Source organism: Anguilla rostrata, chromosome 11 (assembly GCF_018555375.3).
Source record: "Anguilla rostrata isolate EN2019 chromosome 11, ASM1855537v3, whole genome shotgun sequence".
In the NCBI taxonomy this organism is placed as follows: Eukaryota; Metazoa; Chordata; class Actinopteri; order Anguilliformes; family Anguillidae; genus Anguilla; species Anguilla rostrata.
The window spans coordinates 14,943,613-14,959,934 of record NC_057943.1 but is presented as its reverse complement, the minus strand read 5'-3'; the positions used below and the strand labels follow the sequence as shown (position 1 = coordinate 14,959,934).

Genomic DNA, 16,322 nt, shown 5'->3' with positions numbered 1-16,322 from the left:
AATGCCACAGACATTCGACATAATACAAACTCCACGTTACCAAGTGTATCAGGCCATTATAAAATATAAAAATATTTTAAATTAACATTAATTTGAAGCCATTTCACTTAAAGAGCTTTGTGCAGAACCCCTGCTATTTACCCAAACTCTGAGCAAGTTCGCATTCAAAATCAATAGACTTCAACTGAATTAATATAGGGTTTTCAAAAATACATTTTTATAATGTGAAACCCAGACCTAACCTGTGACCTCTGAGCCCTGACTCTGAGCTGATTACTCACGCAGGGCTCCATCATGGAGGATGGCAGAGATGCTGCAGATGAGCTTGGTGCACATCTCAGCCAGTGCGGGCATGGGCGTGGTCAAGAAGGAGTCCAGGCACATGTAGCGCAGCATCTCCTCACGCCGATGCTCAGCCACGGGCTCGTTGCCCTGGAAACCAGGCAACTCTGTGTACTTGGGGATCAGCACCAGCTGTGGGGAATGACAGCAGGGAACCCACAGGAGTGAATGACAGTGAAATCAATTTTGGATGGTTGCCATGACACTGCAAGCCACAACTCTTGGTCTAGAAGGCTGTGGCTCAGCTTGGAGGCTAAGTTACATATTGTAATGGCCACAGTACTCAGTTATAACCTGCACTACAATGCTAGAATAAAAGCCTGCAGGCATTGCAGCCCTGGAACCAGAACCCTGATTTGCTTTTTGCTAATCTTGGGAGAGTTTCACATGAACTTCTGTTTGTAGCCAGGGGGTGGCGACATATCACTGCATTTTAGCTTTTTCACAAGTATAATTCAAAATATATCCCAGCCTAGATAAATCCCAATCTTCACGTTCTATCTACTCAAATCAGTAGACCTGCATCATTCAAGATTAAAATCAATTTCCATTATTAATAATATTGTTATTATGATTAGTTTCAGTTTCAGTATTGATCAGCGGACTTACAGAGTCTATCAGGATGAAAGCTGTCAGGTGTCTTTGGGAGACCCCATGGCGCTGGAAGCGGATGGCCACGATGTACTGATTGCTGGGCTCAAAGCAGAACGGCCGGGGCATCTGAATGTATCTACAAGAGCAGCAGCCAGTGAGATCAGACAACAGACACAGCGACCATCGATCAGACAAAACAGGGTTGTCCAAATAAAAAGTTGAGAGTAACATTTCCAACATAACAGTCTTCAGGCAAAATACAAGTTAAAAATACTAAGAAAAAAATATTAAAATGTGGATAGAATGTGAAGGAATCATAATATTATTTCCTACTTCCATTAGGGCTAGAAGACAACCCAGCGTAAGGGTTTTGAATTTTGACAGAGTCTGAGAATCACACCCCGGATTCCAGCAAGAGCCCACCATGACACCTGCCATTCCAATACAAGTCCCACAAAACACGGCACAAAGTGCAAAACTACAGTCCCAGAGAAGCTATCAAACACAAAGTGATGAGGCACCCAACACAACAGTGGCCCCGATCTGTCCTGGCCACACAAGATGGCAGTGACCAAGGCAAAGGGGAACAGCCTGGGATTCAATTCAGCTACTAATGGGGGGGGGGCAGAGACAAAGAACAGGGTCTGCATTTTGGGGTCTCCCCTTAAGAGCGGCCCCTTCCTCTCATCCTTTCACATTTAAACAAGCTCTGAAGTAGGGGGTGATCACGTGCACAGCCTTCTGTCACGTCCCTGGGGGGTACAGAAAGGGCAGAGTTTAAGACACACCCACCCATTATAGAGGGTCAGCAACAAACCTTTATTTTCAGTTTCACACGCATAAGAATAGAAGTTTAACAACCGCTTGCACCATGAACTGTATATGGTCATATGGTCACAGTAACATCTGTGAAACTGACCGCACCATAGACTCATGTTTGCGAGCCAGTGTTTTTTTGTTCGAGTGCGGTTTTTCTCAGTCTTGAGCACTGATCCACTCTCTTGCACAAGAGCCTGGGGTGGCTCAGTGTGTCAAAAGCACACATGAATTCTTATTTCTGTGCACGAGCAGAGAAATATAGCAGTGAGTAGTTAATATGTCCACATCTCAAATGTAAGTTTAAAAATCTGAATAATGATAAAGTATGTACCATGACAAATAACCCTCCTGTCCTGCCCTGCCCTGCCCTCCCCAGTTGCCTGTCGGACTGCTGACTGTCTTTGTGTTTTGGGTCTGTCAGCTAATTGGTTTTGGCTGAGGGAGTTGGGAGGAAAACCTAGTTGCTGTGGTTGAAGTTCTACCACTAGAGGTGAGCCAATCAGAGATGACCAGGTCTTGACAAAGAGGTCTTATAAAGATGATCTCCTTCATACTGGGGAGATTACCTGAAACCTGAGCTACAGAAGTGGTAGAGGCCAGTGGCCGGATATTGGACAATAAATGATTAGATGTAGCCATTTGCCTCCGGACTGGGACATCATTAGTTTTAATCCCAAGTGTGACACACTGCTTGTTGTTGACCATGAGTGAGGTTTTTTACTTAAGCTACTATATTATCAATAGCTACTTTCCTATTAGTAGCATGTTACAGAAGAATTCCCAATTCCCAATTCTGCCTGACGAAAACTAGAACTGTGTGAATAAAAATGAAAGTTGGCTTCATAAAAACACTAGATCTTGGTGATTTTACTGCCAACAATTTTGGAAAATATGAAATAGATGGTTGATATGCTTATGATATGTTTTTAAGGTTAATGGAATTAAAAGTAAACCATTCTCACATGCAAATAATTAAGTCATCACTGACAGCAAAAATTTGGGCTTGCTCAAGTTACATACTAATGTCCATGAGAATAAGCATTTGGAAGCACTTGTGTTGATGTTTAACACATGAGCAAAGGCATTTTTTAGCATTCCAAGGAAATTTTGCAACACTCAATTGAACTGTAACTAATGAAGCAAAAAACACAGCGTGTGTAATGGTCAATATGTAACAGAATGTGCTGGAAGTCACAACGGCCTACAGTACTTCTGTACAGTGCATAAAGACGGGGCAGACAGAGGTCAACATTTTCACAAATGACAGAAACTGGTTTCACAATCAAGCTTATTTATATCCTTCATACACCAGTTATCCCGACTGTACTCACAAGCCTTATCATATCTTTATGCTCTCGTTTATCTGAGATTCATGCACACATTGATAATTAATCTCACATGAACTCACAGAACCTTTCATTTTTCAGACTGATTAGGTGAGGGAAGTTTAAGGAACAACAGCCTGGCATTAACAGGCCACTTCACTCAAATTCTATGCATTGCTCCACGGCTACTGTATGAATCCACATTAAAAAGCAAGGAAAAGGTTTCACAACAGACAAGCAACTTCAGGCAGTCAGCAGAAAACAGGAAGTCATTGCTTTATAAGGGAGAACCAATCACCAAATCACTCTAGTACCTGACCAGCTCAGCGATACTGTTCACTGGGGTCATTTATAGAATGCAGGATTTGTGATATCATATCACACTGATCCTTTCATATAGATGCAGATACAAGTTAATGTTTTTCTAGGCCAGTGTTTCTTAAACTGGAGTACATGAGGTGGGTCCCGGAATGAGTCTGTAGTCCATTAGGTAATGCGAGCACGCGTATTAGAAAGGTCCCTGAAAGGCATTCAATTTCTAATTTTGGTCCCGGCATTAAAAATGTATTTCTAATTTGGGTCCAGATTTTAATAACTTTAAGAACCAGTGTTCTAGGCAGCTCATGGGATTTATAGGTAATTCATTGCAGGAGGATCACTGATGTTTCTGACTCTTGGTCATTCTGTGAAATATGATTGATACCAGCTATAGTCGCTACACAAGTTCTATACATGTCTGTCATGTTGCTTCCTGATCTTCAGAGGGGTTTTAAAATATGGTTAGAGAGACAGATTGTGAAATACCCACTTGCACGTTCCAATGCAGAGCTAAACACACTGATTTTGTTAGTAATCACTGTTAGTTCACTTTTGGGCCAAAATGGATACTTCACAGGTTGTTTTAACCCTACTCTTAGTACTGGTCATCAGTACATCTGGCACATGGATGTACACAGCCCTTGGAGGTTAATATATCTGTGCAAACACACATTGACAGTGTAGTACCTCCTGTGGTGGGACAGAATGACCGTGTACATCTGCTCAGTAGGCAGCACGTTTCCACAGCGGGAGCTGGTGGGCAGCTGCAGTGAGGTGATGCTGACGATGGCCTCCCAGTCCTCTGTAGACTGAGAGAAACACAACGCACCGGGAAGAGTGAGGAGCTCAAATGAACCGTCTACCTTCAGAAGCTGAAATTCATTAATAGCATTTTAGTTTAAGACAAAACAAAGACATGAAGTACTCTGCATGCAAACAGGTAAGAGCAAGAATCTTCTTGTGGGTTTTTCTTGACAGTAACATTTCAGAGACATTTCTGTAACTGCCGCTTTTCAAAAGTGTCACAGATAAATTTCCCATCTAGGGTGTCTTTTTTCTGAACAGAATGGGCACTGCAGTAAACGTAACACACTCACACATACCTCAGGCTCATATCGAATCATGATGTCATACTCCATGGCGTAGGGGATGTTGTTGATGGTGAAGACGAGCCCCGCTCCGTCCTTGACCCGGGCAAACCCGGGGCCAGTCCAGGTGACCATCTGACCAGGAGACTGTTCCCTGTTGACTCTCTTTACATCTGGCTGCAAATAAACACACGCAGACAAATACACATGCAGACACATGCACAAGCAGACAAACACACACGCGCACACACACAAACACAGATGCACCATAACTAAAACATCTCTGCAAGAACACACACTGACACCACAACCACACCTCATTACTTAATATGGGAATGAAAACACAACTCCTGCTTCCAGTTAGAGAGGAAGTCTCCCTCTCCTCCATACATTCCTTTACTATATCTACAAGCTCTGCTCAGAATGGAATTCACTCAATTAAAAAAGCCATTCTTGCTTGGTTGCATGTGTGTGTGTGTGCACGCACACGCGTCTGTGTGAATGCGTCTGTGTGTATGCGTCTGTGTGCGTACGTGTGTGATTGTGTGCGCACATGCGTCTGTGTGTGTGTGTGCATACGTGTGCTTGTGTGCATGTGCGCACACGTGTGTGTGTCTGTCTGTCTGTTTGTCTATCTGTTTGCGTGTGTGTGTGTGTGTGTGTGTGTACATGTGCATAAAGAATGTGTCCAAGGTAACTCCTAAATCCAGTATATCACCTGGCAACTGGCATATAGATTTTGTTATTTTAAAGGTATGCTCAAATTATACAAATTAACATAATTTGTAACTTTAATGATACATCTCAGAGGAAAGACTGGGTGCAATTTTCTGCAGCCTTTTTCAATAAGATCATTTATTATGCTTGAGAGAGAGAGAGAGAGAGAGAGAGAATTACTGTCTCCTGCAGCTGACGTATACGCCTTAGTGCTGCCCTCTGCTGTTGGGCAGCAGCGATTCGGCGGTGACGTTTGTGCCTTCTAAGCTGGTTGTTCAGGTGCTGAACACAGTCCGTCTGTGCCTGGGGTCTTGCTCGTCCCTGCAGGGAAGGGGAGACACACAGGCAAAGTTTTTTTAAAAATACAGAATACTTTTCCATATAAGAAAATACCTAAATTTGTTGCAGTTACTTTCTCTCAGTGACATAGAAATACAACCTCTGGATGCGATGGATTCAGTTTCACATGCAAAAAACCCTCCATCTTTGTATTTATTAACACGTGTCTGGTGACCCTTTTCGATCCCATTAGACTGGGCCAGGGAGTTTGGCCACATTGCATCACTGACTGCACCTCTCCCTCCCTTTGACAGTGGCTCATTCATTTTCAAATATTTTCGGCATTCCCTCCCTAAGACATATCTACCATTGCCTTAGAACATTTGCCTCTTCATGGACTTACTTCAACAACCATGACAAGAGAGAGAGAGACAGAAAGAGAGGGGGGGGAGTGATTTGACGCTTCCCTAGCCTCTTATGGGCCTCCCATTGTGATTCCAAAGTAGCACCAACTGAACCGGCCCTTCACCACCCCCCTTCGCTGAACCAGGCTAAAGAAAGAAATTGCAGGATGAGAGAGCAGTACTCCTGCATGAAGAGGCACATTCACTCCTACTGCCTGGCTGCAGGGAGCCACTACCTCACACAGACCCGCAGTCTTCAAAAGCCATCCTCTCAGATCCCCTGAAGAGAAAATTACTTTCTTTGCAAGATGTTGCTCTGTTTTTTTCTCTTTGCTTCATTTTAAAAGATCTGTCTCTGCCAAAAGACTGAAATGTGTAGTTTGCTGTATTCACTGTTCATTGTAACTGTCATTAAAATGTTTCTTTCCTTCTTGAACAGTGCACAGGGTCGATTACCCAGAGCGGTCCTCAGCAGAGGCCCGCGTTAAATTCTCCATGAACTTTGCTGTTCAAGTGACAGACCAAACAGAGTTCATAATCCTGTATTTTCACACCGCAGGACACATTTTCTAAAGGGTCAACTAGTCTGAAATGGAGAATCCTATAGGCAGGACACAGGGCCACATACACAAAGGAATCTATGTGAAATTACTCACAGGCCTATGTGTTTTGTGCATGTGAGCATGTCGGTGTTTGAGTGTGTACGTGAGAGAGGTCTAAGTGTGACTGGATTTGATGCACACCTTCTGTACTATACATGTGTGCCTATACAGTACATGTGTGTGTGATGTGCATGTAAACAAGTGTGTACATGTGTAACTGTGTGTGTGGAACTCTGTGCTACTGTGAGGGTGTGGACAGCAGTGCTAATTCTCTCTGACAGGCGAGCATCTACATATTTCTCAGATCTTTTTCTGGGTCACTTCAGGGCTGGGTCTGTATGCTTAGTGCAGCCTCTGCAGTGTAAGCACTGCCTATGTATGACTCAGCCAGACACAGGCTGTGACCCAGCCAGACTCTATGCCCGTTCATGAAGCCAGCAGCAGACTGGTTAAAATCACTTGATTAGAAAACTTGATTTATATCCCACAGAGAGGGGGCTCTAGACACTAACACATGTCTCCATCCAAATGTTTTGCAAATGTTAAGTGAATTTCCAAAAAGTCAGCACAAGAAAATGTGAAACGGTGTGCAACTACTGTTATGTGAATATTCTGAAGAGGGCGCAACAAGATTACACAATCAAAAGAGTGCCAGCCAAACACTATTATAGAGAGATTGAAAGACATACTTGTTCTTGGAAGAGTGATTATAACAGCCTTCTCTTGGTTATGCATGGCTGTATTACATGCAGCCCAGAGACATCGAAGAGGGTGTGCAATGGCCTATTTAATGACAATTTTTGGTCATTTATTGGTTCAATTTAAATCTTATCATTCAAAATATGCTACAATTAATGCGCCTGAATTTGAGGTGAAATTGAGGCTAATTCCCCTGTGGCAGGACAGCATAATGAGACAAAAGAACACGCTCTAGGAGTGTAAACACAGCATCCTGTCTGGGAATCACAAGCACGGCACTGGCGACCACAATCCATCATTTTAACCACTACATACACGCTGCTGTAGCGATGCCAACACGACGCACAATGAAAATTCCTTTTTCCCTTTTATTTAGTTTCTGGCTGTTTGGGCTTGCAGGAGACAGATATGAGGGGGACAGGAACAGGGCAGAGAAATTAGGCTGGGGCTGTTGTTCTGCGCGTCGTGCCAGGACTTGCCCCATGTGGGTGCAGATTCAAACGGTAGCGGGGCTGCTCTCAGATCGCGCCAGAGGACAGTGCCCCCCCGGGAGAATATGTTATATTCTTAGAGACTTCTTCCTCCATGACAGAAAACTGTGCCTCGCTTCACTCTACCACTTCCTGTCAAACATTTAGCTTCACCCTACATTTTATGTCTGATTATAAGCCACTTAAGCTTGTTTTATCCCTTGAACAGTAAAGGGTCCTTCAACTCACCGGTAGAGTATGGTCATCAGGGGAGTGGCCTACAGCATCCTCTGCCTCATAGGTGTAGAAGTCCAGCGGGGCACAGAAGTATCCTGGCTGGACATCAGCACACTGTCGCCCAATAAGGTGCAGCCGACAGTCGCACTGTCCGTTGTCCATCATGCACCTGCACACAGACATGAACGGTGAATCAGACACTAAGGCACTGATGACCAAACCCTCACAACCTTAATGTTTGTTGTCTAGTCCCCACTCTGTGATGGAATGGATTAGGGGTGACAGACTCCAGTTTGGAGGTCCCTAGTACCTGCAAGTTTTTTTTTCAATCTGCAGTTAATTCAAGCCTTGGAAACCAGGTGTGCTGACTCTTTAGCCAATCATAGACTTCATCGTTTACGTGCTGAAAACAATCAAACTGTGGCCCTCCAGGACTGCAATCTGACACCCCTAACACAGACAGACTTGCCCCCTTGGCACTGAGCCTGAATCCGTTTCAGGCTCTTTCTGACAATGCCTGCAGTTTGAAATGGGGTTACTTAAGGACAGTCTATTAGCTGTAGAAGGAGGCAAGTACTGCCCTGTGAGATCTCTCCTCCGAAGTGTAGCCCTCACACCTCACACGAGACCTCTCCTCCACAGTGTAGCCCTCACACCTCACACGAATCATACCTGCTGCTATAGGCTCCCCCAAAGTCACAGTCACAGGGTCGGCAGCCTGAGACGTCATTGCTAAGTCCCCAGTACTGTGGCTGTAGGGGGTGATAAAGAGTAGTTAGGAATCAGGTGAGTTTAAATCATCATAGCCAATTTGTTGCAGAACTGGTTAATTTGATGTGGAGTGAGAAACACGAGCACCAATCAGCACAGCTTCGACAGAGAAGAATCTCACCAGGCACTGATTGCAGTGTCGGCCTGTAACATATCTCTTGCAGGAGCAGTCTCCGCTGATCTGATCGCACGGCGATCCCATCATTATAATCCCACGAGGATCACAGTTGCAGGCTGAAGAAAAAAATTGTGTACTGTAAAAAAATGGTTACAAGCACCTATCTTATGGCTTCTGAAACTTTTGTATCAAAAACAGGAAAGTCAGTTGGACACAGACACACTGAGATACTGTGTACTATACCTAAGGGTAACAAATCAGTAGGCGGAGCACTGTTCATTCATTTTCAGTATAGCCCTTGAACACTACATGTATGTCTTGCCACATATCACAGTGATGACATCACAGGGCACACAGGACAACAACTCTGTATTCCTATGAGTACGAACAGGTACTATATCTAAAAAAGTGTTATTAACTTCCCTGCACTGGGACAGTGAACTTGGCTTTCCAGACATGTGTCCCATCATTCACTCCAACCCAGCCCCCACCCCGCTCACCTTGGCAGCCCAGGGGGTCGTTTTGGCTGAGTCCAAAGAAGCCCTCCTTGCAGTAGTCACAGCGGGTGCCCCTTACGTTCTGCTTGCAGCGGCACTGGCCTGCGATCATGCCCATGTCCGGGTCGGTGTGGCCGTCACATACGCCCCGCTCAAGAGACCCCACCGGGTCACAGTCACAGACTGAGTGGCACATGAGGGAAGCGAGAGAAGCAAAGGCACGGAAATGAGAGAGGGAGAGAAAAACTGATAACCCAAACTGGACATTTTTATTTCTGTTCTCTTCACTCAAAGCCATGTGCCAGATGCAGGAGACCTTGGCTTGCAAAAGTATGTACTGCACTGCTGGTTTCTAGACTGCCTTATAGCTGAAAATGACTGCACATCTGACTCACAAACACAGGCAGCAGGGTCCCGGATGTCCCTGGCTGGGTCCTGGTAGTAGAAGGGCTTGCACATCTCGCAGTTGCGGCCCATGGTGTTGTGGAGACAGTCATCACAGACCCCGCCACTCACATTCCCTGTGGCCAGGTACACCGCCATGTCGAAGTGGCACTGGCCGGAGTGCCCATTGCAGTTACATTCTGGGAAAAGCAAAGTAATTTTTGTATTTGAGATGGCTATGTGGCTACATATCGCTAGTTGGTGTGCAACAGCCTAAAATTCATCAGTCTCAGAAATCAATAAATCAATTATATGTTCATCAAAGCAGATAGAAACCAAAGATGCAAACGAGAGTTAATTATACAAAGCAGATAGGACGATACAAAATGAATGCATCTAAATGAGAAGGCAATGAAGGAAAACACCAGAAATTAAGCTCAAAACATTATGACATTATTAAGAAATGTCAGTTCCAGAATGTCCTATGAATGTAGATGAGTGAGTGGATGGAGAGGAAGGGGGTTGGCAGGTACCGCACCCCTGCAGGTGTGAGAGTCATGTGACTCGGCCGGCCTCCAGGGCAGGTCGCTGTGGAAGTCTCGGCAGCGCTCGCAGTTGAGCCCCTCGGTGTTGTGCTTGCACACACAGCGGCCATGGATCTGAAAACAGGCACAACGCCCAGCACCGATGTAAAACATTTTTTTGCATGTGTCCAGCCATGTACAATGCTGAGGCCACCATCAATGCACTGCCATTCTTTTAGTCTCCTCTAATTGTTTCCTGTCCTTTTTTGGACTCGTTCTGGCTAAAATGAAAAAGCAGACAGACCAGTGAGCCGCTGTTTGCAGCTGCCCCCAGCAGACGAGGCCATGAGGAGGGACATGGCGCCACTCACCATGCCGGCCTCCCTGATGGTGATGCCAGGCACGGGGGCGCACTCGGAGGCGTGGCCGTAGCAGAAGCAGCTGCCGCGCACCACCAGCTCGTACAGGGAGTAGTAGTACTTCTGCAGGACGTCCGTCCGCCGGTCCAGCAGGTTGTCCCCCAGCGTGTGCAGCTTGGTGAAGTTAATCCGCAGGTTGGTGATCCGGAGCAGCTCTGGGGTTTGGGGACAGGGAGGGGGAGGGGGAGGGGGAGGGCGAGAGGGAGGGGAGGGCGGACGGGGGCGGTGATGGTTCAGCAATTTCTATGAGTTAAGCACAATGAAGCACTTGCGATCCATGACACAACATCCCTGTGGATCCAATAAAGAAGAGCAGGCTGCTGTGAGATTGCTGTGAGTCTGGGCATGAAGTCTTAATAAACCATGCTGCAGTATTAACCAACGCCAGAAAAATTAATATATAAACAGATTCAATTATTGCCCTTGATTGTGAACTTGATTGTGCATTCTGCATAACTTTTAACTTTGTTTTTCAAAGTTCTCTCTGATAAATACATGTTAGCATAATCCGTTTTCTAATAATTGGTTTCCTGGGTGAACAATGCGTTTGATAGCTACAATGCTAGAATGTAACGTTTCATATACCCCAAATTTTTAAAAAAAGGCCACATTTGGCTAGTGTAAACCAACATAGTATGACATGGTTTTATGGAATTTTCTCACCTTGAATATGAAGACTATAGGGGTCTTTCACATCGATGGAAGGATCAAGCACTTTATAAATGACCTGGGAGAGTGAAAGTGAACAAAGAGAAACGAGGGAGCGAGAAATCTTATCTTATAGGATCCAGTATATCACACACACTGAGTCACTCATTCATAAAACAGGACTGCAGTCTGTGTAGAGCCTCACCTCCCCCAGCGTGGATGGCTCAATGTCAGAGTAGCGCTCCTCACAGATGACATCATCGATGAGTCTCAGGGCGTGGGCCGGCACTCCAGGGAACATCTTTGTGCAGTTGTAAGAGAAGTAGCGGTAGGGCTTCCAGGAGCGTCCAAAATCCGCAGAGCGCTCTATCAACATGGCAGCAGGCCGGAAGGTCTGTGCAGAGAATCACAAGAGGAACAGGCGTGCTCATTCGCGGACCTGGGCTTTGATGAGAGCTAATATAACCGAGCCCTGTCTAAACTTGCCGAGTTTTGTCCTGACCAACCCGTCAGTGATCAGCTTAGCTGAACAGTCTCAGAGACATTAACTGCAAATTCCAAAACATGCAACCCATGGAAATCCATTATCAGCGGCAGAGCTAGCAACTGATATCCTATACCTCAGTGTCATTTATTTGCCTCCACTGCTGTGATACACTTGAGAAAAATGCTGCTAATGCCAGCTACTCAAGGGAGATACTCTTAATGAAACAGTTCAGGAAAATTGCAGTTACTGTGAGAGCCATTATGGATAAGAGCAAGCAAATTCATGATGGGATGTACAGGATTTGAATGGAAAGGAAAGGAGTGAATTGCACACACCTTAAACTTCATGATAAGGTGAGTAAAGTGGAACTCCGCCTCAAGATTCAACCTTAGGCTCACACTCTCTTCACCTGTAGGAGGAGGGAGGAGGAGGGAAAAATACAAAGGAAAGAATCAGGTGCCCCACCCAGACAGACACCATCCCCAACACTGGAAAATAAGAGGATTTATTCTGATACTTGCCCACTGTAAGACCACATGTTTCTGAGAGCAGGCAGAGAAGGAACATGCTTACCATTTACTGACTGCCACCAGGTGAATTCTCCATAGCTGTCCTTCAGGTAGATGACGTTCTCCACTCGATGGCTGTGCCTATGCCGGTGATGGTCATAAGGCCTTCGCGAGTCACATACAAAACACTTGTCCGACTCCTACCGGGAGACATGCCAAAAATCATTGCTTTTGCCATGATGCCACAGGTCCTCTCTGCCTCCTTAATAAGCAAGGGGGGATCATTATCGGAAGGGCACACATTTTTAGCAAACAATACAGCCGGGCTAAAAAAATGGGGTTCCCAGGGCTGAACACTACTAACGCTTTACTGGTTGCTAATGGTAACCAAAAATGTGGGTCGAGCACATATGCAAGTCACAAAAGGAGGCAGACAGTGGCCTGACCCACAGCAGTTCAGCCAACGGATTATAGCCATAATTATAAAGGATCAGGACACTAGCCAGGAAAAGGAAAGTTTTCTAAAACTGGCTGTTGTCATGGGGAAATGGAAGTTTCCAATAGCAACCCAAGATCACTGAGTTCAAAGCAGAAATTCACCACAAACAAGGAATGTTTCTGTGCGTGTGAACAGATTGAAAGGTCTCCTTTCCTAATTCCTAATTGTGTTGCTAATGAGCGTACTTTTAAGTCTCATAATAAGTCACCCTCTCTCTCTCTCTCTCTCTCTCTCTCTCTCTCATTGCAGCAGAATTAATAGTTTACAGCCATTTGACAAACTGTCTGACAGGTCTCAAAAACTATCATATAATTAAAAACAACAAAGCTACTCAAGCGCAGCAAGATGCATACATCTCATGAACAAATGATCAGAAAATGCAGTTGAGAAGCAGTTTTCTGCTGCCATTGAAAAATGTGATTTACTACTTTAATGGTGTAGATGTGAAACATTTTTTTTTAAATTTGAATGCAATTTAATGATATTCGAGTGAAATACTTGGGGTCTTTTGGCCAGCCCTCAGCTCCCTCCCATTCCCACTGCATCAGTTACAGTTACAGCTTTAGTTCCGGTCTGTCAGTCAGGTTTCAAAGCCAGGCTTCAATGCATTCAGGAACACCTAAGATGTGGCAATAGGCCCTCTGCAGCAAGATTATAAAAGTTGAGCTCTGTAAGGCGATTTTGGGGTTTATAAGGCAGTGACTCAGCTGAGAGTTCATACCAGGGGCTATAGAAAACAAAGCGCATCACATTCGGACATGCTGGCCAGCAAAATAAATCCAGCAATTCACCTAATTCATTCAAGCCTAAAATGTCAAACCTATACCACTACCACTAGCATTCATTGGCTTCTTACGACACAGTGACGAGAAAAAAACATGCACCACAGAAAGAAGATAAATTGAACTGTTGAACAAGGGTGTGGGGAGGTTGGTCCGAGTGCAGACCATGAGACGGATGATTCAAAGATAACAGACAGTCACTGTTCACTGAGCTGCGGCAGCATGTTGCGGTTTCACCATGTGTCAAAAGCCCAGCCTGTTAAGAACTACTGTATGTCCCTGCTGAAGGCAAAACAAAAGATAAATGCATGCACATCACCGCATGTCAAGCGAGAGGGACGGGTGGGCGTACACAGTGTGTGCTGCACACCTGGGCCTCTGGGTGAGGGGGACAGCAAACAGGTAAATGAACAGACGGCCCACACAGAAACAGCCGCACACACCCAAAGCAAATAGGCTGGAAAACTAGCCCTGTCTTCGAGTTTGACAGGGGACAAGCTGCCTGGAAAACACAGCTACAAAACAACTTTAAAACACAGTCATTTAAAAAAGCAACAGACAGTAAACCTTGCAGGTCTACCAGACAAATAAAGTAATAGCATATAAGAAGCATAATAGCCCATTAAGCTGTCAAAGAGGCTAAAGAGAAACAGAGGCATTTTTGTTCCTCTTCTGGAGAATTGCCTGTCTGACATGCCATGCTGGTGCACTTGGAGGCTGGAAGTGAGTTTCAGGCTTGGTCCTGTCTCTTTGGGGAACAATATAGACAATATTGTTCAAAACATAAGTGAAGTGAACGATGTGAGTGTCCCCCCAACTCAAAAAGCATAGCATTGCTTCAGTATATATCCAGCTGTATAAATGGATACAATGTAAAGTGCTATGTAAAAAGTTGTGTAAGTCGCTCTGGATAAGAGCGTCTGCTAAATGCCTGTAATGTAATGTAATGTAATGTATTCACTGCAGAAAAAAGGACAGCAGACTCCTTTGTAAATAACAAAAGCCTTACATAAAGGCTAGAGCCAGGTGTAGTTTGTGCCGCTCAAGCCGCCTATTTTCATTTAACAATGACATATGCTATTTGGGGCAAGACATGGGCAAGTGCGTACATGTCTCAGGTGGGGTATATATGGGTAAGGGTCAGGGGGGCAACACTAGGATATGTGATGGAAATGTGTGAGGAAGACAACGTGATGATGTTGTTGATGTGTTCTCTCCGGGTGTGTGAATGTGAGTGTGCGTGCGTGCGTGCGTGCGTGCGTGTGTTAAGGGTTCAAGGTTCTCACCTGCAGGTGACTGACGATGCAGTACTGTTCAAGACCCTGCAGGCCACAGGTGGAAGTGGCAGTCAGGTTGATGGCTCTGCCAATGAGGAGATTGCCTGTTGCCGGGTAACAACTGCCCTCAGTACAGCCCTGTGGGCCTGAGGGAAAATCCTGAGCCCCCACAGCAAGAGCTGTTGATGAGAGGATGGACAGGGTCACTCCATGAAAAGGAACAGCCAAAAGCATCTTTCCATCACACTGAAGCAAGAATGGATGGTTGAACTAATACAGAACAGAAATCCAAACTGATTTGAATTGATGCAGGTTTCTATGGAGTAAACTATGAAACAGATTTGTCAAACTAAAAAAAAAAAACTTTTGCGGGGAAACATGATATCAGGTGAGAAAAACAAAAAATAAAAATGCTTTTATTCTCCTGGATGAGCCGTATGAAACAGAGTGGTAGAAATGAACACAGAAATAAAAGATGATGTCTTCATTTGCTGACCTCACCTTAATCACTAGACTGACTAGAGTCTGATTGGAAATTCATATGTTCTTAATCATTCTGCCGACTGTTTGAATGTTTGAAGGAGGCAGAATCAGTGCTCCCCACCAAAGAAATGTGCAACACTTGCTTCATAAGGCAGATAGACTCTGCAAAAAATTGCTGATGGAGTGACAGCTCACACAGACTCAATGGCTGCAGCTTCCATTCTGCCTCTCTTTCAGCTTGGGCATTAAGCTAAGCTGTCACTCTGGTCACAGCAGGGGTAGAGCTATGGCCAAAGCCAGTCTGGAGCATTACATGGGAGCAGACCCAACCTGGACTGGCGGGAAACGAAGTGAAAGGGTAGAGATACACACAGACCCACACATGCACAGATACGCACAAACATGTGCACAGATATACTTATGTGCAGACAACACCAGTACACCGTTAAACATGCCCGTACACAGGCAAGCTTGGATTGGAGGCTGAAATTCACCTTTAAATTGAACATTAATCTCAAGCTGCTTTGTTTTCTGTTCATTAACAAAGATGCTGATTTTCTTAACATCCATTTGTGGGAAAGCAATTACCTTTCTCTTAATTTTGTCTCAAAACACTGTTGTTCACCTCCCATTAGAGAAGTGAAATGATACGTTCATAAACAACCCTTTAAAGGGTTAATTGAGCGAATAACCCACAGAAATCTATCCCATTCTTTTTCTCCATGTTGTCTAGTGCCAGTATGATTTTTCACAGAATGCAAACATTGACACAGATTACTACAATATTTGAACTTGAAGATTTTCTCTGATGTGCTACCCTGTATCACTCAGGAAATCTGTGCACATTCTTAAGTTTATCTGCTCATGAAAAAGCCTGGATTTTATTAACCCTTTAACTGGAAGCTCTACTGCTCACTGCAACCAGTTAAACTGTTAATTACTTGATTGTTAACTGAGCAAAATAAATGTAAAAAAAACACTGAAAGCAAAGAATTGATAAAATTGGCATGCACACCTACACATGCATACA

The 16,322-nt window shown here is 44.7% G+C and overlaps 1 protein-coding gene across 4 annotated transcripts in view; it reads right to left on the bottom strand.

Moving 5' to 3' along the window:
- lamb2l (laminin, beta 2-like) overlaps positions 1 to 16,322 on the bottom strand; it is a 42,675-nt gene that overhangs the window by 12,507 nt on the left and 13,846 nt on the right. For all 4 annotated transcript variants that reach the window (XM_064298159.1, XM_064298163.1, XM_064298161.1 and 1 more), the window contains exons 3-19: positions 14,819 to 14,988; positions 12,316 to 12,451; positions 12,078 to 12,151; positions 11,461 to 11,649; positions 11,271 to 11,334; positions 10,560 to 10,762; positions 10,203 to 10,323; positions 9,676 to 9,864; positions 9,284 to 9,463; positions 8,787 to 8,899; positions 8,567 to 8,646; positions 7,907 to 8,063; positions 5,384 to 5,524; positions 4,502 to 4,663; positions 4,086 to 4,207; positions 952 to 1,072; positions 282 to 474 (exon numbers count right to left, since the gene is read on the bottom strand). In XM_064298159.1, coding sequence (XP_064154229.1) covers positions 282 to 474; positions 952 to 1,072; positions 4,086 to 4,207; positions 4,502 to 4,663; positions 5,384 to 5,524; positions 7,907 to 8,063; positions 8,567 to 8,646; positions 8,787 to 8,899; positions 9,284 to 9,463; positions 9,676 to 9,864; positions 10,203 to 10,323; positions 10,560 to 10,762; positions 11,271 to 11,334; positions 11,461 to 11,649; positions 12,078 to 12,151; positions 12,316 to 12,451; positions 14,819 to 14,988 — 2,415 coding nt within the window. The remainder of the gene's footprint in view (positions 1 to 281; positions 475 to 951; positions 1,073 to 4,085; positions 4,208 to 4,501; positions 4,664 to 5,383; positions 5,525 to 7,906; positions 8,064 to 8,566; positions 8,647 to 8,786; positions 8,900 to 9,283; positions 9,464 to 9,675; positions 9,865 to 10,202; positions 10,324 to 10,559; positions 10,763 to 11,270; positions 11,335 to 11,460; positions 11,650 to 12,077; positions 12,152 to 12,315; positions 12,452 to 14,818; positions 14,989 to 16,322) is intronic.